We start from the raw sequence: 25,462 nt of genomic DNA on the forward strand, positions 1-25,462 counted from the left end.
AGGTTTGGTCATGAAATCTGACAGAGAGAGAGAGCAGATAAGAAGGCCGTCTTCTTTCTTCTGTCCTAAGATAGTAATTATTTAACACATGATTCCCACTGCTAGGTTATTTTCCTTAGTTTCACTCTGCAATCAGAGTTTCAGAGGTATTGTGAAGTTCTGCATGCTAAACAAGGCAACTGATGTTCACTGGCTTCCTATATCTATTTATGATGTATCTACTACCGTCTTCTGATATTTCTTTCTTCTCCTTTTTCTTTTCTTGTTCTATATTCTTGGACCTTTAAAAATATTTTTTGCTAATTTCTTACTCTGTTTAAGTTGTACTGATTTCAGTTTATAGACATCCTTTCTTCAAGGTGTTGGTGGCCTAATGCTATCCAAAGAGAGACTTAGGAAATTAACGTACTTGATGGTGGTTCCTGAGTATAATGACACGCGTGGCCAAGAAGAGCTCCCTCCTGTGGAAACATTGGAAGTTTTTTTGCCTTCATATTATCAGAATTTTATCAGCTACTTCTGCTGGATAAAACAATAGGAATATACTAAAAGATGCAAACGATGAGAATAAAAGATCTAACTATTCAGGAGTGCCCCCAGCACTAGCGTATTTGCTCAAAATCATTGACATTACTTCATGCCTCATTGCCTGAAAGAGAAAGCAAGAGCTCAGTTGCCAGTAGAGGAATTCTGATACCTTGTATTAATATGATGGCTAAGGGTTTGAAAAGCAGACTTACAGGACAGGATGCTGCCAGTGTTGTTTGGGACCATGATAGTTTTTATTGAAGTTGACAAGTAAATTGCTTTGTAGTTCAGTGAGTTTTTCCTCATAAATAACCTTTTGAATATCTGTTATCATCTTTGTTACCATCTTTGTATCATTCCACCTTACACATGGGTAAAATCAGGTGTATTAAATAACCTGAGCAGAAAGAGCAATTGTTTTATTAACTAATGACCCTGTTTATTAACAGGGTTTTAATGAGCCCTGTGTCATGTTAACATTTTCAAACACTGTTGGTTTTTTTTTGTTTGTTTGGTTGGTTTGTTTTTGTTTTAATTAAGCTGTAGAGTTTATGGAGAATAATTGTTTTCACTTTTACTATGTTTAACTAGAGCTGGAAAGTGAAATGAATGTGGCAATTGGATCTTTAATGATATAATAACATTGAAAGTATGATGAGCCTATAGAATACAATATTGCAGGCCTGTCATGAAGTTAGATCACTTGCTAATAATTATGTAAACCAGGCTGGCAGTTAGAGAATGGGCCTTTGATACTGCACCTTCAAAATATTTCATAGAATCATAGAATGGCCTGGGTTGAAAGAGACCAGGATGATCATCCAGTTTCAAATCCCAGCTCCCAGACCAGGCTGCCCAGAGCTGCATCCCCCCTGGCCTTGAATACCTCCAAGGATGGATCCATGGCCTCCTTGGGCAACCTGTTTAAGTGCATCACCACCCTCTGTGTGAAAAACTTCCTCCTAATAACTAAATTAAACCTTCCCTGTCTCAATTTAAAACCATTCCCCCTTGTCTTATCACTGTCCGCCTTTGTAAACAGCCAGTCCACCTCCTGTTTATGCACTGCCTTTCAAGTACTGGAAGGCTGCAATCAGGTCTCCCCAGAGCCTTCTCTTTTCCAAGCTAAACAAGCACAGTTCCCTCAACTTTTCCTCATAGAAGAGGTGCTCCAGCCCTCTGATCATCTTAGTGGCCCTCCTCTGGACCCGCTCTAAGAGCTCCACATCCTTCCTCTACAGGGGGCGTATGATTCTATAGTACCCGTACCAGAAAAAGTTGATATGACCAAAAACTACAAAATGACTAGAGAAGGATGCAGTCTGAAAAGGTGAGGACAGAGTAACAAGTTGGGTATTTTTATCTGTTGCACTTCAGAGAAAAATAGCTTCAGGATCACTGAGGAAATTACATTAAAATGGAAGAGGAACCAGCAATACAGATACGGTCTGGTGAAAGAAGCAGCAAAGAAATGAAAGAGACTTGGAGATGTTAGGGTTGGGTGATAGAGGAAGTAGTAGTACTTGCTGATACTTTTTTATGAATAGGAGGAAAAAAAAAATAAGGTGTAATCCTAGCGGTGATACACAGGTCCTGGATGATGAGATCTGTGAGTATAGGTGATAGCACTGTGATATCCTCTGAGAAGATTATTACAGATATTTAAACTGAGACAAGGAACTAAAGTAAGAGACATCATCCTTATAGATAATGCATTTCATAAACTTAGTGCTGAGAAGCTTGTAGGTGAAGATCATGTTATCTTCTTACTTAAATTACAAAATTATTTTTTCCTTTCTCCAATGACTCCATTCCTTAAAAATAAATTTGAATGCAGATAGCAACATATATCATAGAGCTTGTTGATTACTTGTCTGTCTCTTCAGAAGTCATCCAAGAAATGAGCTCTTCACAAAGGAGATATTTGGGCTATCCAAATTAAGCAGTCAGACATCGCCCATTGCCAAGGAACCTGGAGATGTGAGGAGGACTTGGTCTATGTGTTGTGAAAACTCGTGTCTGAGGTCATTGCAACATGGGATGTGTGTGCCAAGAAGTCTCAAGGCAGAGGGGGGCAGGGAGGAACATACCTTTTGGCACATAAAGTGTTTTTCATCATTTGCCTTTCTCTCCCTCTTCTCTGCCTTTCTTTCTAAATGGAAGCCACCTGAATCGCTCAAAATGGCCTCCCTTTGTAAGGAATTCTGCTCCCTCTGTTCCCAGCAATTTAAAGCATTCCTTTATTTCTGGAGACCTTTACTACTTATCAGTCTGACACACAGATACTGGGGGGAGGGCTGTGTACTTACTCTATTCCTTGCTAGGGCTGCTGCTTTAGCTGCTGGCACTGCGTTGAACCCACACACCAACACTAGAAGCCTGGGAAAGCTGGGGGGTGTTCAGCCAAACTCCATTAAGGCCAATGTTTACACAATTTTTCTTGAAGCTGCCATTCCTCTCTTCCTAAAACATTCGGACATTGTCATCTAAATACATACTCCAGGGCTAAGCAAACAAGCACAAGGACTTCAGTTCTGTTCGTGAGTGGTGATGGGATGGCCTGAAGTATTTTAGATGTTTTCATAACAGTTCTTTCTGCAGCAACAAGCTACTTGTCTTTCTAATGCCAGCACATCTGTTCCCAGCCCCCTGATTTTTCTTTCCTATGGTTGTGTTGTTCCCCCATCCCAAAATGGGATTACAGTGTTAGAGATAGTTCCTTCTGCTTCCTGCTGGAAACTGAGCCAATGTGTCCCAGAGCTCACTTCTGCTCCTTTTGAGTCCCAAAGGCAGCATAGCTCATCTTTAAAACAGCAAACTTGAGACATCTATGAAGATATTCAGAGTTTTTAGATACATACTCTTGTATAAATATAGAGATGATTGAGACTAAGCTCTTACTGTGTTTGGAAAGAGGATGGATATTTAAGATGTGTTTCGTTCCTCCAGAATTGCATAGGATACTTGTTTTATGACAGAGGAACAGAAGTGTGGCACTCATCTCTTGCTTTGCTATACTTAACCCCTGCTCAAGATGTGTGGAAATTACGTCCTGATCTCTCGGTTTCCTCTTTTTTATTTCTGTTTTCAAGCTTCCTCCTCACACTGTCTGCAAAACTTATCTGAGCACAAATGCCTGACTCTGGGGCTGCTTTCTTCTCTCATTTTGTTTTCTTAATGAAAATGACTGGCACAGAGCCTGCTGTTCCTTACTACTAGCTTGTGGCCTGCAGTCAGAAGGCTGTCCAAAGGCAGGAGAATTGGTGGGGGGGGCTGTGAAGGTCTGTGCCCATCTGTGGCTCTCCAGCCCCCAGCAGCAGCCTGCAGGGCCCATCTCCTCCTGTCTCTTCCCTCAGAAGCTCTCTAGAAGCTGGTGGTGGGCAGGGCAGCATGTCCATATGTCATGGTTGGGGAGCAGGAAGGAGATTCATTCAAAGCGATGCCCCAGAGTAGCAGGAGCCAGTACAGGCACGGTGGTAGTGGTGGACTGTGCCCTGGTGCCTTTATCCTCTGAGTGGCCAGCAAGGAAACACGCAAGGACAGGAAGAGCCCTGGGGAGCTGCTGTTCCTTGAGAAGGAAGTGAAAAAGCAGGGGAAGCCAAGAGCTGGGCAACTCCCTTTTGCATGGGGGCTGTTAGGCCCAAGGCAGAGGTTGGGGACCCAAGGTGGGTTGTCAGGAAAGGGCCTGAACATGAGGGGCTAAAGGGGTTGCTGAGACCATTTGGCACCAGCCCATGTTTTTCATTTGGGTGGGAGGTGGGCAGCAGGTTGCTGGGATCCCTTGAAGTTTCCCAGTTGGTGACTGACAACTGTCTCCTTCCTGAAGCTCCCCAGGCCATGCACAAAGGTGTGAGCTCATTCTGAGGGGCAGGCACAGCAGGTAACTAGGAACTATCGCAAGTCTCCTCTTCCTGTGAGCTCACATGCAAAGATGGATCTCTCAGCCCAGGACAGTTCTCTCTGTGCATCTAACAACTACAAAGCAAAACCTGCTCAGTGCTCCATGACCTGAAAAACTGACAAAACGCTTTCTCTCTGCAGCCAAAATGACCTCCCCTCCTCTAGGAGCCAGCGATGCGACCCTGCTTCAGAGCGCAGCCCCCGCAGGTAGGCACCATCGAGACCCTCTGACCGGCGGGGGACCCCGCAGCAGCGAGGCAGCTCCGAGGTAACCCCCGCAGTGAGGAGAGCCGGAGATCAGCCTCCGAGTCAGAGAGATTGAGCCGTGTAAACTAACCCCTCCCACTGCTATGGACCACTGTAGCGCCCATTTTCACATGAGCACCTCTCGCTAAGGCGGCTCAGAGCCGGTAGAGGCTGAGAAAGAGAGAGGGAGAGAGAGAAGCGGGGAGGAGGGAACGAGCACCGGCGCTGATGGACGAGCCAAAGGGTAAGGACGAAGAGCCCCGTGGGCGCTGGAAGCGGCGCTGCGGGGGACAGGCGGCTCCGTGCCGGCATCGCGCTGGAGGAGGCTGTGCACGTTCCGAGGAGCTCGCGTACGTTTGCCAGCCGAGAGCGGGCTGCGGCGCTGCCTCCCTTCCCTCCCTTCCCTCCCTTCCTCTCTCCTGCCCCGGAGGCTGCGCGGGGTCCTCCGGGCTTGGCCGTAGGCGGGCGGGGGACCCCCGGCGCCGTAGCCAAGCGGCGCGTGCCTGCGCTTTGCAGAAGTTTGGCTCCGTCAGTGCGGAGGATTCCCTTCCTGGCGCTGCGGGGGAAGAGGCGGCGGGGCCGGCGGGGGCTCCCTGGTGCAGCCCGGCGCTGCTTGCGGCGAGCCAGAAAGAGCCAAAAGGTGGTGGAAGGCGCTGGCTCTGAGGTGGGGAGAATCGCTGTGTTGGGGGTTCTCTGGGCTCGGACTCGGAGCGAGAACCGGCTCGGGAGAGGGAGGAAGAGGAGGATTCCCCTCCGAGATGCCTTCTGCCTTACTGCAGCCCGAGGCAGCAGTTAGCTGAAGATGCTTATTGCATAGTTATTGATTTGAGCTCTTGTCCCAGGGCTTGCCTTTTGTAGACAGCCGCTTTGCTGCGCGTAGCATGAAGCATAGCAGCGCTAGTGGCACTGAACGTTTGGCAGAAACGTTTTCTAGCTTAAAATCTGCTTTTGTCTATCTGGGTGGCTTACAGTATTTACAGCAACTTCTGCAGCACGGGCTGTCTTTCTGTACTGCTGACAGCATGGGGCTCTTTGTGTGGGGCTTTTAAAACAAAGCCGGAGTACAGACATGCAGGCAAGTAGCAAACAGAAAAGGATCTGGACAGAAACTTAGCCACTGAGCTGAGTGAGATGCTTAGGGGCAACAGTTTGCACTATTTTGATAGCTTCTTGGCCAGACGGCTGTCATCAGTGTTACAGCAGGGAATCAAAAGATCATTCAGTTTCTCTTAGAATAAATAAAAAGGCCAACTAGTCCTCTTCATGTTTTGAATGTCACAGAATGCAATTAGTGGTTTTTGAGTGGAAGAAGCTTTTTCTCAGTCTAGTGGACTTCAGGTTGTAAAGCATTGGCTAGTGGAAGTGGGAGGTTTGCTCATTAATTTCTGTAGTCAGGAGTGAAGGTAGACCTGTTTTCTGCCTGTTTTGTCTATAGGAACTGTAACAAGCTTGAATCGCTACTCCTCATCTGAAGGAAACAGTATGTTTAATATAGTGAAATGTGGGTCCATATGCTTGCGTGGCCAAGGATGAAATTCTCCTTGGGGTACTACAGAGCAATTGGTTGTATCAGTGATGAGCATGAATAACTTCTTGTGCACAAAGTGACAGTAAATAAATAAACAAATGTTACTGTAGGGATCTTCGGCCTGAGGAAAATATGATACTGATATCATGCAGGCAGCAGTGAAGTTCAGTCAATCTTTTAAAATTAGTAGAATCTGGCATAGAAGGTGCTGAACTGAGCAAGAGGTCATAACTCTGTTTTAGAGTTCTACGGAAATTGTTCCAAAAATAATGCCTCCTATTTATTTCCAGGGAAACTACAACAGATACAAAGAACAGAATAACACTAATTGAAAAGGCAGATGTTCAGCTAAAAAGCACTAATTTGCAATATAGTCACCACCATTAGCAATGCATTTTTGCCAGCCACGACCAATAGTCTGCATGCCAGGCTAGTAAACATCTGCACAGCCATCTGGAACATGGCTTGTCTTTCACCTTGCTGTCTGTCGCCACTGCTGAAACACCTTCGACCACCTCACTGTGCTCACATTCACCATTTGACCTCCACAGATGTTCAGCAATGGTCAGTGAACATCAGTGGGTGCCATTTTTTCTGCATGGAGGAATTCAGTTCTACACCTTTACTTCATATGCATCTCTATGTCAGACACCATTGTGTCAGACTGCCATTCTGCTGCCATCTGTCACACAGCAACAGCATGTAACAGAATGTTGGTGAGAAGTTTCAGCCTCTACTGCCATACCACCAACATCCACCTCTGACGTGGTGGGCCAATGTAACAAAATAGGAAGCATTACTTTCAGAGTAGTCCTTGCATATAGATAATGACTTAATCGCTGCTGTCAGATGACTGCTCTCTATGGACCAGTGATTGTTCCAGCATGGAGCAGTGTAAAGTAAGAGCTGAAGGAAAGAATGTAAAGCAATGTCAATAATGGCTGCAGGTTCAAAGAGTATGAACTGGATATCACTCCAGAAACAAAATGAGGATGGGTTTGACTAGCTCTTTGGGGGCAGTGAAGGGAGCAAACTGAAAACAAGTAAATACAAAGAGAATAGAGGAAATGGAGGACACACAGTACTGCACACTAGCTGTGAATTGTGGGAGATCAGATTTTTCCCTGACATCTTCACTTTCTCTTCATTAAGTTAGTAGGAACCAGCACAATTCAAAGGAAGCGTTCTGTGTTGTGGAAACAAAATAATGTATCTCTAGTAACTGCATAATCATTTTGGAAGTAGAAAGAGTAAGATTGCAAAGATGATGCGGGAAAAAAAAAAGGCTGGTGATTTCAGTTAAATGTTTTTCCACATTTGGAAGGGGGATGAATTCTGGTATATAGGAACATCTAATGTAGTATTATAACTAAGTTGCTTGTTTTGTTATGTTATAATTTGTTTTATAACAATTTGAGATTAAATGCACCAATTGGTTAGAATATCTTTTCTCTAGTGATGCTAATTTTCAACAGGCATTAGTGAAATCACTGACAATGAAAAAGATGCTGTTGAACCAATATCCTAGGGAACTATTATCAATTAATTTTATTATCAGTGGTAAGCTGTTGGAGAAGTCTCCAGTCTGACCAAGACTTAATGGTTGGTTACAGAGTATGAAACTTCCCAGAATAGCTTTCAGAATAATGTTGTTGTAGAAATGGGTAGTGCTGGCAAAAATAACAGGAACTAAAGCACCAGATAGGAAATTGCTCATCCCAGATGGAAGCAAACTTGTAAGTTCATGTGGTTCCTTCAAGTAAGGATATTAATCTATGTCCTAGAATGGAGATAGTCCAGCCTTCGAGAGGGTACAGCAGGATTGTGTTCCCTTTGGCTTGAAACGCAATGGCCGGGGAATCTGTTTACAAAGAGGAAAGCACTATGAAGTGCTCTTGCAAGTACCAAAGTACTCCAAGACCCTTGCTTTCTTGAAGTCTTTTTTTCTGTACAAAGCCAGCTGACTTAGGAAATAGATATCAAATGAGCCTGGCATGATTCTCATTTGGAAAAAACAGGCTCCATTTTGTCTTATATATATCATTGCTATTAGCATCCTCTTTAGAATTTCTTCAATTGAGGTCGGAGGTTTACAAAATTTTTAGGAAAAAATATTCTTAAAAATCAAGTGAATATTCAATAAATCTGGGCTGTAAGTTAAGAGAATCCCTAAGGCCTGACTTCCCGAATGGTTGGGAACCAAGTCACAGAAGGGGAAACAGAAGAGTAAGTTTTCTTGTCCGGCATTTGGTAGCCACAGGGTGAATGAGTGTAGAGCTTAGAAAGGCAAGTGGTTCTTTATCTGATCTGATCTGTTTTCCAATTAATTATTTGCAATTGTTTTATTTTTCAGAGACAGCAAACGTGATTGCAAATAATGAATAGAAACCTGCCTCCACAGCAGTAGATGCATTTCTGATTTATTTATTTTCTGATTACAAAAGTGTCCTTGTGATTCTCTAGGAAAGAATGAACTAATGGATTAAAGCCTGGTTAACAACAAACCTCAAAAATAGTTATCAAAGGAAATCATGATTCAACAGCTGTGCTTCCAGTGGTATTCTGCAACAGGTCTGATGGCATTAGATATTTTCAATAATGATCTGAAAAACATTTAAAAAATCATTCTGATTTACAGATGGAGTTTGTCAGTGCTAGGAGGAGCAGTACAAATACCAATTAAGTCAGAGGAAAAAGTCTAAGGAAGCCAAGAGTGGTTGGAAACATAAAGAGCAAATAATAGGCTTCAAGCCAGCTTGTAAAAGCACAGCTAATGTAACTTTGGGAAGAAAGCTGGACATTCAAGTACTGAATGAAATAGAAAGATTTCCAGGCAATTTTGCTTCAGAAAAAAAAAATAAAAATAAAAATAAATGCAAAGGCATGTGGGTATACATACATATATGTACGTGATAGCCCTAGCTCACAGTTTATTTACTTTATTGTATGCATGGACGCATTGCAAGGTAGGCAGGAAAAAGCTGTTCTCTAGGCAACCTTCCTGTGGCCAAGCAAACCTGTGTTTACCTCTTCAGTTGTGTTTACCAGAAACATGTAGAAAATGTTCAAAGAATTTTTGAAGAATAAATTTAAGAGGCTGGAGAACTGAAAAGGGGAAGGTTACAGAAGCTGTAAGTGATAGTCTTTGGCCTTTCCTAAGTTGTTTAACTGGCTTAATGTTGTTTAAAATTACCAAGTTTGGTCACATTCTTTCTTTTCCCAGGACATCTTCGTACCTTTAGCACCTGCTGGTTTGAGAACAACAAGTGAACCCAACTTTGCAGTTAACGTTCCCTTTTTACAAACATGTTGTGCTCACTGACTGTGTATCACTGAGCTGGATCTGACTTGAAGTGAATTGAGATAGAAGTCAGGTTCTTTCAGCACTACCTGCGCAAGGGGGCTGGGATGGGGCTGAGGCAAGAAGGGGTTAGGCTGAATCTGGGGGCAAACCAAATGATACTGAGATGACATTGGTTGGCGGTCTACAAAGGATTATCATTGCTTGAAAGCAATCAAACTACAATTGTAAAATTCTGGATTATGTTCATAAGTGAAACCTCCCAGCTAATTTTGTGAAAGATGAGTTAGATGGAACCATTTCTTAAATTGTGTTTACATACCTTTTTGTGAGGCGAGTGTGAGAATTGTCTTTCTCTCTCAGCTTGGCAGAAACTTCCCTGAGCACAGCTGAAGTATTATGGCAGGCATTTCCAATATGCTTGCGTGGGGAGCATCAGAGCCCAAAGCTGTGCTTCTGCTGTCAGTTTAGTTGGACATAAGTCTATGCTTCAGAGATGAAAGAGGGGCTTGTCCTTGAATCTAGCCTTGGTCATGGTTTTTTTGGTTGCTGTTGTAGTTGTTTTTTGTTGTTATTTCTTTCCCCTTGCAATAATTTTCAGCTTATCTGGCTTGGATGCCAACACCAGCACAAGTGAGAGAACAGGAGGAAGGGAGGAGGTAAGGTTGAAAGTCATTCGGATCAAAGCTATTGTGGGGGTTGCAAGGCGAGGCGTGACACAAAACCAGCCCTGTGCTCTGAAGCAGTACTGCATTAGCAGTACAAACTAAGAAATGAGTTAAGGGGAAAAGTGTGAGAGACAAGATGGAAATGAACAAAGTCAGCTAAGTGCACGCTGTGCAAATTCATCTGCTCGTGTCCTCTTGTGCACTTGCCACCCTGCTCCAAATTTGGCTGGAAAAAAATCATCTTCCCAGCCTCCTCTGTGGGCCCCATCTCCTTTCCTGCTTGACATCTCTCTGCCCCTTGCTGTGCTGGCTGTAAGCTGCTGCTCTCCCTGCCCGAGGGCAATGCAAGCAAGTTACTGGTCGCTGTGTGCAGCGCTCCACCACCCCAGCAATGCTGGAGGTTGTATCTGCCACCTGCTCTTAACTCTTGCATGAATGCTTTTGGGATTTTGCTAGTCCCTTCCAGCTTGGGAAGAGTTTCCCGTGAGCACCTGTATCTCTGCTTCACCGTCTGCCTTCAGATTCTTTTTGTAATATAGATGTACTGTGTAGGCAGTGATTAAGTCTCTGGAAGGAGATGTATGCCCATCTACACTTCACTGTCCCCTGTTCCTTGTGGTTTTTGTTTAGCTGTGGGCTATGTAGCTACTGCCCATTGAAATAACCCTCATAGTGGCTGAATGGTCTACTGGCCGACACCTAAACCTTTCCTAAAGCATTTTTAATTTGCACAAATAGAAGTTAATGTCTCTTTGCTTGTTATGTGTGCTTCCTCTGCTTCTGATTCTCCTGAGGACTTTCCCCTAACCATGCAAGATGGGGAGTGCTAGATTGTTCTTGGGGAAAAGGAAGGAGGAAAATGGGCCTCATGTTACAAAAGAATGAAAGTCATCTTTTTTTTTTCACTATCTATCTGCCTGCAATCTGTCAGCCAGAGCTCAAATAAGAACTGGCCTCTGAGCTTTGCTTGCTGCCTGGAAAAGGTGACTCAGCAGCTGAGGATGTATGAACCACTTCTGTTCTTCAGTTCACAGTGTTTTCACATTCTGCTCAGAGAACTGTTGTGGTTTCTATATATTAACCAAATGACTGCAGCTGAGGGCAAGGGTGTCTGCAGCTTCTGCCTGCTCCTCTCTGGGCTGTGTTAAGAAGGGGAAAGACCTCCAAAACTGAGGGACAGAGAGAATTTGGAGTCTCTGCAATTTGGCTGATGAGATGAAGATGCCCATGATGCTTGGCAAAGCCCAGAGAGCAGTCACATGGTGGGAGGGAGGACTGAGCTCCTGAGTGGAGCACAGTTTGGAAGTGGGAGCAGGTTAACAGTGAGGTTTGCTTCCCAGCTGAAAACCGTCCCTCCCTCCTACCAGCTTTTTGCTCAAGTGTCAGCTCTTAAGGGAAGATCTCTGCTCTTGGCCAAGTTCAACTTTTAGCTGCTGGTTTCAGCAGTGTGGGGAGTGCTTTTCAGAAAGTTTGCCTTGAGTTAAATGTGCCCAATAAGTTGATCTGCAGCTTCTATTTAGCCTTGCCTTCCTGAAACTGTAGGAAACTTAGCGTTTGTTAGCTTTGCCTGAGAGCAGAAGATACAAAACCAGCTGAAGCTCAAAGAAACTTTAATCTAGTAAAGTAAATGGTTGTGTTTTGTTTACAAGACTTGGAAATACTGTTGTGACAGAAAAGCATGGAAATCACAAGGCAAAAACAAGAAAAGTTCCAGTAGTGTTGTTTGGAAGTTCTTCTTTCATTATCCAGAGAGAAGTCAGGTCTTATTTTGAAATGAATCAGAAGTTCGAAGAGAAGTAAATCACACAGTTTAACACATGGAACTGAGTTAAGATATCAACCCAGCCTGTTGAGCAGGGCAGTAAGAACGCTACTCCTTTCCCACGCTGCTCTTGTGACTTGGTTAGTACATGTGTGGCTGCAGCGGCCTGACCAGAGAACAGGGCCTATCTGAAGAGCAGCTCGGTAGAATATTTTTAAGTCTTCACACGTAGAAGTGCAGGGTATAACAACAGCAGAAGACGGAGAGAGGAAGAACAGTCTTTTTTCTTCTTTTCTTTTCTATTTATTTTTTTGGTGTCAGAGCTCGCAGCTGAGTTAAGCCGACTGTGAAACAAAGCTTTTGTACTTTATCTTAAAAATAGCCAGTTTGCAACAGAACCTGGCCCCATGCTGTGAACTTCTTGTTAAGCACAGTAATTTTACTGTTGCTTTTTAGGTTACAAAGTGTCTCAGCTCCAGAGACCAGCAATTTCTCCACCAATTAGAGGGCTTGTTTGTGCTGCTGTGAGATTACAAACTGGGTCCTGTCAGCCTTGCTAGGAATAGATACCTTCTGTAAATAAGGACCTTGGAGAGGCTTTTCTACTCATTTACTTCTCAAAAGACTGCAACCATAACCATTGTCATACGTTGCAAACCACAACTCAGGAACCTTTGTTATGGTGCAACAGTAAGTCTTAGGTTTGCTAGCATTTCACAGAGATTACATGAAAGGCAGCAGCACTGCTGTAAGGTTGTCCTTAACGCCAATGTAAAGTAGGAAATGACTCTTTTACTCTGGCTTCTCCCACCTCCATCCCTGAAGCTGGACTGCAAGGAATAAATCCAGGAGTAATTCTTTCCTGCAGTTGGGCTCTGCTGCCTCCGTTTTTCTTTGTGTTTCTTCTAGCCTCGATGACATTTCTCATTTTTTCCCACACTTTTAAAGTAACGGCAGAACTACATAGATCTTATAGTATGAGTCATGCGCATGTACTTTATTAGGTCAATAATGCCCTAGTTGCTATTAGTCCGGCAGTAAACAATAGAGAACACACCAAAGCTGTAGAAGATAAATTTTAGAGTGGGTGTAGCTGAAGTGTGTGCTGCTGCTGCCTTAGACCCTGGGATCTCTACTTCAGTGGGAGGAAGCATGCTGGAGCCTTGGTTTGTTATTAGGGGAAGGCTGAGCCTCAGCAGACAGTGAAATGATGGCTGGCTCCAGTATTATCTGTCGATCTGCTGAGAGAAGGCTGTGACATGAGCATGGGAAAAAGTCTGCACACAAAGGCCTCCTTGTGAGTCCTGAGATCCTGCTGCAGAATAGCTGCAACTTTCCTGTCTCACCAGGAGCTTTATGGAGGAGCCTGATGTTCATGCCATGCGTGCTGTGTCAGCTTGGTGTGAGAATACTGCCAGGCCTGAGCTTCAGAAGTGACACAATCTCACTCAGCACCGTCACAGGGAGATGTTCGCTGTGTGAAGCTCCAGCATTGCCAATGAGACATCTGGTGCAGTGTTTTAGAATCCCTTATGCTGAGTGGTAGTAACACACCCAGGGATAGGCTGCATTGTTTCTGCCACTCTGGGTGCTCTGGACAGGAGACAAACCATGTCTGAGTACAGAGCTGTGTGCTGAGCACAGCCCTGACTGGCTGCCTTGGAGATCTGCCCCTTTCTGTTGTGCTCTTATTGGGGTCCCCAAGACCTAATCAAACAGACCTTTTCACAGCCACAGGGATGGCCTGTGGTGAAGAACTGGTCCCGGCACAACATGCAGAAGGCAGGCGTGCAGGTGAAGAAGCAAAAAGACAAACAGTTCTGATCAAAGCATAACATATGTGTATTACAGGGCTGAATGAAGCAGTAGCAAAGGCTAAAAGCATGGTGTGTGCTGATAACCCTGGCTATGACCAAGTGCAGTAAAGCTGGGTAAATATTGGCAAAGCTGGTCTTTGTGACAAGCCCTGCGGCCTGCACCCTGATAAGGTCCCATTGCAAGTTCGTCAGCTGGAGGCCTTGTGTGCTGATAAGGGCTTTGCATGGATGGCTCCTTGGGACAAAACCTGTCTCCAATAACAAGATGGCAGCAAGGTTGCATCATGTCCCATATGCACCTCTTTCTCTTTCATTAGAATGTCAGACTGTAGGCATTAAAGATAATCAGAATGAGGATAAAAAGAGCCTGGGCATCCAGCTGTCCTAGGGCTCTTGGGGTTGAAATTAGCAAGATCCTGAGGCAAAGAGATTACACTGCAGCGAGTGTTAGCTCCTAAAGATGGCAAAAAAACCTGCCCAAAAGGGTGTCAGTGCCATCAAGGAAGAACCCAAAGGATGAAGTGAGGACGCTTGGCACCTATGAACCCTGGTCCCCTGTTGTGTGGAATTTTGCTAGACCTTGAATTGTAAGTACAAGGGAACCAAGTGTGGAGGAGGGAATGGGTGAGAATGAAAAGATTTTGTAGAATACGCATCCTCTTTCTGTTGTGTGAGAATCTGTGCTTTTGCTACATTAATCTCCTGTACCAGAGCTCTGTTAAGAACTGCTCCACACTTAAATGAGAAAAAGATGTGAAACTTTAGTTTGTTTGTAACTTGTTTATGATGTCACTTTGAGTAAAGTCAGGAGAGTTTAATAAGTTAGTCTCAACATGATCAGTGGTTCAAAAATGTACTCACGCCCATATTGGGCTGAGAAAAACTGATGTAAATTATTTGGCAGAAATAGGACAGAATAGGAGGGCAAGGAAAGATGCTAGAGATTTCCAGTAATGGAAAGAGCAAAGCTGAAACATCTTGAGAGAGGTTTGCCTTCACCATTTCTACCCAAACCAAGTTGGTTTCTGGTGTGCTTGTATAAAGGTGAGCAAGTGGTGGCCTACAGCTGGGAACTTTCTGAATGGGTGTCATAGGGATGGTTTTGATGCTGTCTTTTTTTGTGTGTGGGGAGGGGGGGTGGGGGGGGGAGAGGATAGCCTTATCCTTTTACATGGCTTTCATTCCACATCGTAGAAATCCTATCCCAGTAGATTTAATTTAAAAATAAATAAATAAATAAATAAAAAGGTATATTATGTATCTGTTCTGGAGAATTTGTACTGATAATTCCTGGAAACTTCAGCTCCACTTTTCTCTGCTATGCGTGACTCCTGAACATAACAGTGTTTTGTTATTCTTCTTTCCACTTGAAAAACGTTATCAAAGGAGAAAGTCTGCTAAAGTGTTCAGGACAATCTGAAAGATCAACAAGTAATGAATAGTATTGTTTGAGACGGCTCTTGTATGAGTTTTCTCTCTCCATCCTATTTCTACCTTGTCCCAGAGGAAAGCAAATGTCCCAGATTGCAGGATGTAGATGTGAGTCACTGCTTGGTATTTAGCAGTGAGAAAGTTGACTGCTATCAGTTTTCCCAAATGGGAGTGGAAGCCAAGACAAATCTCGTCACGGTATAGGTTAGGGCTTTCTTCTTTTGAGCTCTTCTGTCCTTATCTGGCTATTTACTGCACCAGCAGAGCTGATATGCTGATTCAGCATCCTAAGGAGTAAAGCCGAGGCAGCTCCAGGCCACACTTAAGGAATTACAAACGGTTAGAGTCACGAGTTTGCTCCTCAGCTGATTTATAAATGATTTTGTTTTCTTTCTTGCTCTTTTGTCCCAGAGCTGTTAATAAATAGTCTTTTATAACTCTTGTGTTCCTGCCGGAGATATGAGGAAAGAAGCCTCTGCCCTAGGGCAGGGTCTGCCAGCATCATCCAGCAAAGATCCTGGTTTGGTGCAACCCCAACAGGCAGAATGCAGACAAGACCTGTCCTGGGGATGTGCTCTTACAGCAACATCCCTTCCTTATCAGTGCTGTGTGTCCATACTGCCTTATCCAAAGCATTTTGTGTCTGTATTTTGAACTGTTTTTGACAATAATAAGGAATGAAATGAGGAAGATGTGCAAATTGAAACCCAGACTATGGCTTGATTATAAATGGATTTCCTTTCCTGAGCCAGATTCTCCCCAAGATTCACTGTATATCCTGGTAATAAATAATCTGAACTTTGGAAACTTCTAATCTCCCGTCACAGACCATTCATCTGGCAAAACTCCTTTGCTGTTTTGTTCCATGAGGCTCCAAGCACTGCAGAGTGCAAACCTTCTAACCATGAAAATTTAGGTCCATATTTAACTCTTAATGTTTCTCAAATCTGCTTTTGCAACCCTGAAGCTTCGATTATTTATTTTTTTATTTTCTTATTTTTTATTTTTTACATTCAGACATTTTTCTGTGCCCCACAACAGGCTTTGGTCCTCTGTTTTCTTCCCATTGGTTATCCCTAAAAATACCACAGGGTAATTTGTTTCCTGCTATTTGAAATGGAAATAGTAGCAGCATGAGGAACAGAGCACGATATTCATGCCAGATATCATGAGCTGAATTCACCCAATGGTTTGTGGGAATCTTAGTTATTAAAGCTGACCTCTGAGAAATCAGTATATTTTTCCACTAAGGCTAAGCAGTGGAGGCATTCCTCAGCAGGAAACAAAAACTATCCCCAGCTGTTCCCAGTGTTGTGCTCTGCCATGAAGAAAGGAGATAGCAGTGCTGACAGCTGGAGGTAAGTGGGAAAAGCTGAAAGCGATTAACTAGCAAGCAGTCTCTTTTATGCATGCAACCTTAACCTTTACTTGCTGAAAGAATTCATGAGGGCTGCTGCCCTGCCTTGGTAGCAAAGCACCTCTCACTTCATCTGCTATTGCAAAGACAATTATGAAGGGAAAGTCGCTAACAATTTCTCTGCTGTGAGTGGGTGATATGCATGTTAGGGTAGGAAGAGGTCACTGGGTATCTTGCAGGCCTGAGACATGCTCCTGTAAAAGAAGAAACACATGTGCAGGAAATCATACTTGCAAGGAGTGGTGAGATTCAGGCAAAATCCCATGCACAGGTGAGCTGCATCCATCCTTCTACCTGTGCAGCGTCATCATAAATTGCCTTTGCCAGCAGCTCTGCTCACACTGTATCAATCTGGAGCCCTGTTTGTGCTTCCTCAGCCAGTCCCCAACGGCTTTTGGTCCTGAGTGGGAAGTGAAACTTTAGGAGAAAATCTGCTTTTTTTTGCTGTGCAGAAATGCTCGGGAAGCTCTGCTTTTCCTCTGGCAGCCATTTGGTCTGAGTGCATGTAGCACTCCAGATGCCACGTTACTGTTTTGGAAACTGGGGAAGTAAGCCCCTGAAAAGTGGGAGTGGTGCTTGATGTGCAAAGCAATCCCAGGAATCCGTGATTTGAAGAAAAATGTCCCTGAGATGCAGCCTAAACCCTGCGAGGTGGGAGTGGTTGTTGGTGGAGAGGGCAAATGTGGAAACTGGTAACTACTGGGGTGGTGTATTTTGACACTTGGTAAGGTGCAGAGCATGCTGTGTTTGGACATACTTTCTCTGTGGTTGTTTCTCTGCCATAATCCAGTGGGTCTTAGCAGTATTTGCAGTGCTTGTGACTTTGTTCTCTAGGAAGTTACTGAACTTTCTCACCCAAGTGTGGGTTTTGGGGTAGGAAACCGTTCTCTTCAAGGCTGCTTCCTTTCTTTTGTCATGGCAACTTCTGCATTGTCCTGATGCAGAGAGGCTGATGGAGCTGTGCTGGGTGGGTGTTGTGCCTCCAATCACCAATCTGCCTATTAAAGTGGTGGCCCCACCACTTTACCACCAACAGTTAAACCCCTGTAAGCGATAATTGTGTGGGGCTAAGCTGGAAACTATCAACCAAAGAGAAAAATACTCCCTAATCCCGATAGAGGAGGAAGCATTGCTCTGAGGATTGAGTATTATTAAGGAAGTATTTATTCTGTACTAATGAATAATATCTATCATCAATTTAAAGCGGTTTCCCAAAGTCAAAATACTTGAGCTGAGTCAACTGAGTATTTAAAATAGCCAAAGGGAATTCAAATCAGAAACAGCCTAATAACTTATTCTGTTCCCTAGAAGCCTTAATTTAACAGTTGAAAGTTACACTATTTTAAGAAAATAGCATCAGTGAGAAAGATATGTTGGGGTGGGGTGGGGTTGAAGGTGGTGAAGCTGTTTGCAATCAAGGCAAATTCAAACTCAGAAAATGTAGAAGGTGGTTGAAAGAAGAAAATGTTGCCAGACACTTAAGAACAGCTTAGTGCTGAAGGGCACTGAGCACAGAAAGATGCCTAGCAGTAACACTGAACCACCGCAAATCAGTATGTTGGAACTACCAATGGAAACAATACTGATGGATGCTAGTGCTTGAGCCTGCTTTGTTTCCTGTAAGGAAAACAGATGCCTTTATATAATGAGATAGCCAAGTATATTTGAGTAATAACTTGTGTGATAAGCTCGAATTCACAGGATATTTTCTGATGAAACTTCAAGCTTTGTGGGTAATGACAATAGCTCTTCTCTAGTTAAATTATAGCTTTAATGGGCTGGTAAGACAAATTAATGCCAGAAGTCATCTGGTAACGACTGATGTAACTGCTAACATTTGTTTCTTCTGATTTGAAAACCTCTTTGATGTATGAATCTGAAGAAAAGTTCATAACGATGGTCCAGACTTGGAAGCCTAATAAAACATCACATAAATGTGAGAATTAACTGTCTAAAGGTCATTGTGTCAGCAGTATCTCGCCACTTGTTGGTTGTATTGGAGAATATTGAGTATCTCTGTCTAGCTGCTGGGATGTAAGCCAGCAGAATGCTTTCCCACAGAGAGATGACTTAATGAAAAGAGTTATGGAAGTGTTGGTGGGGCTGGGGTATAATGGCAGAGAGCGGGGCTGTGAAGCTGCATGCAGTCTGTGCTGTCCATGAGCTGCAGTGCCAGATCTCTGCCAGGGACGTTCTTTGTGTGGAGGGCAGAAGGATGTTTGTCAGCAGGGCTTGCTGTCCTTAACTCCCTGACATGGCTCCTTTGGCACAAGGGGTGTGGGACTGACCTGCACAAAACCCCTTTGGGCCACTTCCAGCTGCACAAGAGACTTTGGGCAGGGAGAGAAGGGCCCTGTGTGACGCCCGCTCCTTTGTTTCCACCTCTTGCTGCCATTGCTCAGCTCTCACAGCACTCCCCAGTTCTCCAGGAATGTAGTATGCCTTTTTTGTTTTTTCCTCCTACTTTTTTTCCCCCTGAAACACAGTGCTCCTCTAAAGCATCCCATGCAGTTTCCCCAGGGTCATGCTACAACTGTGACTTGTGAAGCAGCAAAAAGATGAGGTGCCCCCGTCCTAAGCAATGCTTGTATAAGGAGGATCATTCTTTGCCACCTTCCCTATGACTTACCCATCCTCGCTGTCAGAAATAGCTTCCTGACATCTATCTCAAACTTTGCTGACATTCTTTTCCTTTTGCTTTTCATTTATCTATGACTCTGTGATTTGTCTGAAGATTATTAACGTCTCCCTTGTTCATCTCTTTCTAAATTAAACAATCCAGTGCCTTCAATCTTTCCTCATAGGTCAAGTTTATAGATCTCGGATCTATCTATCTTGCTCTTTTCTGGAGCTTCTCCAGGCAGTCTACATCTTTCTTGAAAGGCAGTGTCCAAACTTGGGCATAGAACTTTGTATAAGGCTCTAGCCGTGTTAGATGGAGGGAAGGATTACTTCAAACTGCTATAGCTGCAAGAATGTTTTCTCTGTGTGTGCTGCTTAACCACTTGCTCACTATACTGACTTTGTGTGATGCCTATTTTCTAAACAAGAGCAAATATTTGCTCTTGTCCTTACTGAAGTGAGCTGGAGGTTTTCCTGGGGATTCCCTATTTACCAGATTTATTTATATCCCTGTCCTGTTTGTCTTTGTGCTTTTAACTCCCAACTTGGTGCTATCACAAATAGTCACGTTCTTTATTCCATCTCACAGCTCACTAACGTGTCTGTAGGCACAAACAAGGACTGGTTAAAGTTCTCCGCCTGGTTGCGTAGCCTTTATCTATACATCTGCCAGCTCTTGAGATTGGTAGGGCTGTACAGTTTCATAGCAAGAGTCTCTGAAAAACAGCATCCAAGAAAAAAGGCATACTATATTGTTTGGATTATTGGTTTCACTGGAATTTCAGTGTTTATACGTCAGCATTTATGGGCACTTCATCTGGAAAACTATAATTCACTGAATGTGTATTTATGACTGTATAGAGCACCACAATGTGGGCCAGCTATCATGCTAGTACTTAAGATGCGAAGAATAATTAAAACTTGGAGCAGAACTCCCTATACAGTTACACATAATGTCTACAAGAAGTGATATAAATCCTAGTCTGAAGCTTGAAGTCTAATTTTGAAGTGTTCTGTGTCTTTCCCTTATATTTTGAGGGAGAAACTCTCAAACCAAAGCAATTTGTATACTGTATATGGTCATGTATCTATAAGGCAAACCTGAGCCTCTTACCAGCCCAACAAAAGGCTTTCTTGACACATGTGGTTTACATCATTTTGCAGCAAAATATTCCTCATCAACCTCACCATGTGTGCATTTCAGCATGACAAATTTCATGACTAACAAAAGCTCATTTTCTCCCAGCAGGAGGATAATGGATGTACCCCATATGCACCTTGGCAGAACAGTTAGCGCTGATTGCTTCCATCCCCTCTCCCCACCATCACAAGCTCTCTGATTTGCTTGAGTTAGGGAATTCCACAGGCTGTATATGCCTGTTAGCTGGGCTGTACAACTGCACAAGCATGCAGCAAGCATCCCTGGAAACTGTGCCCAGGGAATCCATTGCTGAGAGGCAGAGGCTCTTAGCAGACTGCAGCAGCAACGTGGGTGATCAGTGGAAGAGCAGCAGATGGGCACGGTTTAGTGTGATGCTGTCCTAGTCTATGACATCTCTCGGAGCTGCATGGGTGGCTGGTAGTGCCTTGGAACTCCCTTTCCTTAGAAAATGAAGTATGGCAAATATAATTGAATGCAGTTGAATGTGGGTTTGCTGGGGTGGCATAGGAGTGATGTCAGGGTGTCTCATCGCTGGCTGTGATTAGTGTGCCTGAGGTAGCATTGGTGTGAGGTCCCCACCTCGCTTCATTTAGGCTGGGAATGCAGCGTCTCCTAGTGTAAGTGGCACATCATTGTACAAGGCTGGTCTCTGCAGAACTGGTCAGGAATGCTTGAGAAAAAAAAACAGGTGTTTCTGTATGTTGGGGAGGAGCTGCTGGATGGCTCAGGTAGACAGAGAAGGCCAGAAAAGCAAAATCCAGAAAAGACCATTGTTTATAAATTTGTTATTAATTTCATTCCAGGACATTTGAGAGCTGCAGAAGTTTTGAGTTAGAGGTGGACTAAAGCAAAAGGGAATGTACTGGCGATAAATAAATCAAGTCTGAAAATGAGAATGTTTCTGACTGTACAAATGTATACTGAGAGCAGAAAGGTGATGAGTGGGGAGCTGTCGCTTGTCAAAGTGGCACTTGTGCAGTGGAAATGTTATTGCAGCACAGCCCTTCTGTAACAGGCTGAGTGTGAGCATCCAAAGCTAAGAGCAAATGTCACATTCAGCTGTTGTGCTAAGCCAGAACTTGGAACTGTGTTATAGTTAGTAGAGATGCTGGGTCGCAGAGAGGTTCTATGAACTGAGTTTGACTGTGGACCATGCGCTGCAGCTCTCCCTAAATCAGTGCTACTTCTGTTTATTGCATCTCTTCAAGCAGCTGGATGCTTCATTTCTTGTAACATTACTTGCAAAGTGAGAAGGGAGCAGGGGGGTGGCAGCCTTGGTCGTGAGTGACATCTGGCTCATGGGGCCACTGGGGACAATGTGGTTTTGGCTGGAGGAAGTTTTCTATTTGTCTCGAGGCTCTAGGAGACGCTGGGGTCAATTCTGCTTGCTTGCTGTCGCACAAAGCTGCCTCCCACGCCATGCAGCCTTCCTGGGTTCCTCACCAAGAGCAGCAGGATTTTGTAGCAAAGCGACTGCCAGCTGAAGTGCCTGCCAGCATCACTCTCAGTTGATAGCTAACTCAGAGACAGAAATGATAGTAGATCTGTTTATGTTCTGGGCCCTGCACCAATCACTCAGAGCCAGCAGCAGCCCCTACAAAACAACAAAGACCAAAATTAGAAACAGACAGAGATGCGTGAGCAGCTGGGCTGTGCTCCAACATCTGGAGAGCACTCTATGCCTGCGCAGCTGGGTAGGGTGCAGCACCAGGCCCTGAGCTTCAGGCTGGGGAGAAAAGCAGCATAGCTGCTATGCCTGCTTATGGCCTTACACAATATTTTTTTAACACCATTTACATAACAGGAGAAAGAACAGAGATGTCTCTGGGCTCTGGCTGGAGGCAGAGCTGGGAGGTCATGCTCAGTGTTTTGCTGCGAGAAACTGCTGGTGAAGAAGTGCTGGGGCCTGGCACTCATGATGGTGCTGGGGGTGAAGGACTGCTTTGTATGGTGGGGGCTGAGGAGTGTCAACACAACATGCAGCAACACGGACATGAAGTACAGAGGAGCTGGTGGAGGCTGAGGAAAGCGTAGGTTCTGTAGGCATTGCAGGAGCTGCAGTAATGTCTAGAGCTGATTGAAATAGCCAAGTGTATAGGAGAAGGAGCTTGTTCAAATATCTCAACTTTCTGAGAAATTTGCAAATTTTAATTGCATTGAATTCTTTATCTGGATTTTGCAATGATTAAAAGAAATTGTGTTCAATCTATACACTTTTAGAGTGACATTTAGCAGGTTTTTTGTTTTGCTAGCTCACCCACTGAGTTATGCTTATCGTTTGTACTTCTTTGTATTTTGTTTCAACAAAATAGTCTTTGGTGGTATAAGAGTTCATTCAGATGGATGCTCTGGTATGGGATACAGCAATGAAATCACTGTCTCAGAGTCCTGACAAGGGCCCGTGACATTGAGTTACGATTCAGAAGGTGAAAGTCATGTTCAGGACTAAGAAAATAATATGCCTTGGGAAATAAATGACTCATCTGAGGCTGCAGGTGGGATGCAGAAAATTACGTCTCTGCCTACAGGCAAGGGAGATCTATAGGCCCATTTCATTAGGAAAATTGTTCCTAATCTGTTGCTACCAAGAAGATGCAGCTGATAAAGAATACCCATCATGACAGGAAATCTGAAAATGTTAGAACTGGTATAAAGGCACCCATCTTTCAGCTCTGTGACAGTAAGCACCCAACAAGGCTGTTAGTAGCTGCTTCTAGGCAAGATGTCAGAGTAAAGATGGCAATAATTACATGGGTTTTCTGTGCGGCTGTCAGCAGCAGTTCTGGTTTTCAACCATGCTTCATTGGAACTGTTGGAGAGGGTTCGGAGGAAGGCCGCAAAGATGATCAAAGGTCTGGAGTACTTCCCCTGCAAAGACAGACTGAGGGATGTGGGCTTGCTCAGCCTAGAGAAGAGAGGTCTGCAAGCAGACTTCATTGCACCCTTCCAGTATTTAAAAGGGGGTTACAAACAGGAGGGGAATCAACTTTTTACAAGGGGAGGCAGTGACAGGACAAGGGGGATAGTTTTAAGCTCAAGGAGGGAAGGTTTAGATTGGATGTCAGGAGGAAGTTCTTCGCTGGGAGAATAGTGAGGTGCTGGCACAGGCTGCCCGAAGAGGCTGTGGGTGTTCCATCCCTGGAGGTGTTCAAGACTGGGTTGGACAGAGCTCTGGGCAACCTGGTCTAGTATCAGATCTGGAGGATCTGTCTGGTTCTGTGATAGGGGGTGTTGGAATTCGATGATCCTTGGGGTCTCTTCAAACCCAAGCCATTCTATTACTCTTTCGTGTCTATACTGTGCAGCTGGTTATATCACCTGCTGCTTATATTCATTTTTCTAACGTTAAAGCAATTTTTGTTCAATGGACATGTTCAGTACATTCATAGCCTGAGCCAACTATCTCTATCAGGAAGAAAAGTCTCCCAGCTGTCACGCTCTGCTGTTTTTAATCATTTCAAGCCTTGAGTTCTGGGGCCCTTTTGAAGAAAGCGGTATAAAATGCATTCTGCCCTCCTACTGTCTGGTATGTGTACTAGACTGTTTTTCTAAGCTACATTCTTGGAGATATTGGCAAGCATGCTGTGCCTCTAACAGGCAGTCACAAAATGTGAGCATAACAAGCTTCCAAATTTTGCAGTTAGCCTCAGTGGATTTACATGTAAGCACAATGAGAGAGCACAAAGCTCCAGGTCAGCATTAGGCTCCCCAAGGACCTGCTTGTGGGGAGATTTTCAAAACAAGTTTTCTCAGCACTTTTAGATTCCATTCTACTTACGTGGATTGGAAGCAACTATTTGTCTACAGATACAGAGGTTTCAAGAACTCCCCCCCCACACACACTCTTTTTCAGAAGTTAGCCCAAAGGAAGTCACTCCAGGATGCTGGGTCATTTGTAGGGCTGGACAGTGCTTGGTGTAGTTCTGGTACCTAAGGCAAACTTTCATGTGAAACAGAGAAGACAGTTCTCTTCTGAATACGAATGCTTACATTTGTGATGTGGGGTGCCAGGATGGATTTGGAGCACTATTCCAGTATTGCCTAAAGGGCTGGAGAATAAATAGTTTCTGGAACTGAAGTTCTGCTGTACAGATGCAGAGCAAATGTGGTTACTTTATCACTCAGTATCACAGTCTCATGCGGGTTGGAAGGGACCTTCTTGGAGTGTGAAGGCACTTGATGTCTCTGCCTGCACAGAGGTATTGTCACCCTGAATAACAGACTTCTAAGCATCTCTAGGAGAATGTGTATATGAGGAAAAGAGAAATCAGCACCCATGCAAATAGTTAAGCCATCAGTGCTTTTGGCTATGGAATTTCAGTGTGGGTAGAAACAGATGTAGTAGAAAGATCAGGTACTGGATTGCCAAAGCTCTCTTGTTAGTTCAATTCACAGATAGATTATACGTCTAGAAAATATTTTTGCAGGTCCCTTGTCTAGAGCTTTGTGTTGTGGGTTGTATTTTATTGATTAATATTAAAGTGACTGAGCCTGAATTGTGAACTGAAATTTCCAGCATGGGAGATGGAAGGAGAAGCCAAAGCAGAGAAATATAATAGGCAATGTTGTGCTGGCCATTAATATGCTCTGAAAACTCCAAAGCTATATTGGTTCTGAATTATTTCTGCCAACCATAAGTAGCTTTTTTAGACAATTCTACTGCTGACAATGTATTTTAAACTACAAAGATATGAATTTATTTTTCTTTTTAATATAGCATTGCTAAAGTGCAACACAGTGCTGTGTAAACTGTGACTGCCACATACAGAAATGTTACTGTTAGACTTCCTAAATGTATTACCAGTGACAAGGATGTTGTAAATTCTTTTTAACATTGTAAAAACCTGAAGCACAACATATACAGTGACAGAGTGTGGCAAGGGTTAAAGCTCTTGGCTCTGCCAGGCTTTGTTGTTTTTAAATCAGCAGTCTGTTCTTTCAGCTTCTCCGTGGTTATTGAAACAAAGATGCAGCTATGGAAAAAGCTGGTGATTGTCCTGTGCAAACACTGGATCGTGCCCGAAGACTTTTGGGGTGGGGTAAGTTGGGCCACAGGGATGCTAACATCCTTTTTCTGCTC

General features: G+C 43.9%; 1 protein-coding gene across 11 annotated transcripts in view; it reads left to right on the forward strand.

The window, feature by feature from the left end:
* Positions 1-25,462, forward strand: part of ENTPD1 (ectonucleoside triphosphate diphosphohydrolase 1) — a 47,556-nt gene that overhangs the window by 13,689 nt on the left and 8,405 nt on the right. For 2 of the 11 annotated variants that reach the window (XM_015867168.3, XM_015867170.3), the window contains exon 2: positions 4,570-4,635. In XM_015867168.3, coding sequence (XP_015722654.2) covers positions 4,575-4,635 — 61 coding nt within the window. In that variant the 5' untranslated portion in view covers positions 4,570-4,574. Of the gene's footprint in view, positions 1-4,099; positions 4,194-4,569; positions 5,025-5,125; positions 5,339-14,200; positions 14,338-14,580; positions 14,795-16,294; positions 16,540-25,462 lie in introns of those variants that run through there. The other 9 variants (XM_015867172.3, XM_015867169.3, XM_085554583.1 and 6 more) reach the window with 9 other exon arrangements.

This window comes from Coturnix japonica, chromosome 8 (genome assembly GCF_054131305.1).
Source record: "Coturnix japonica strain WE chromosome 8, WE-NBRP24, whole genome shotgun sequence".
Taxonomy (NCBI): domain Eukaryota; kingdom Metazoa; phylum Chordata; class Aves; order Galliformes; family Phasianidae; genus Coturnix; species Coturnix japonica.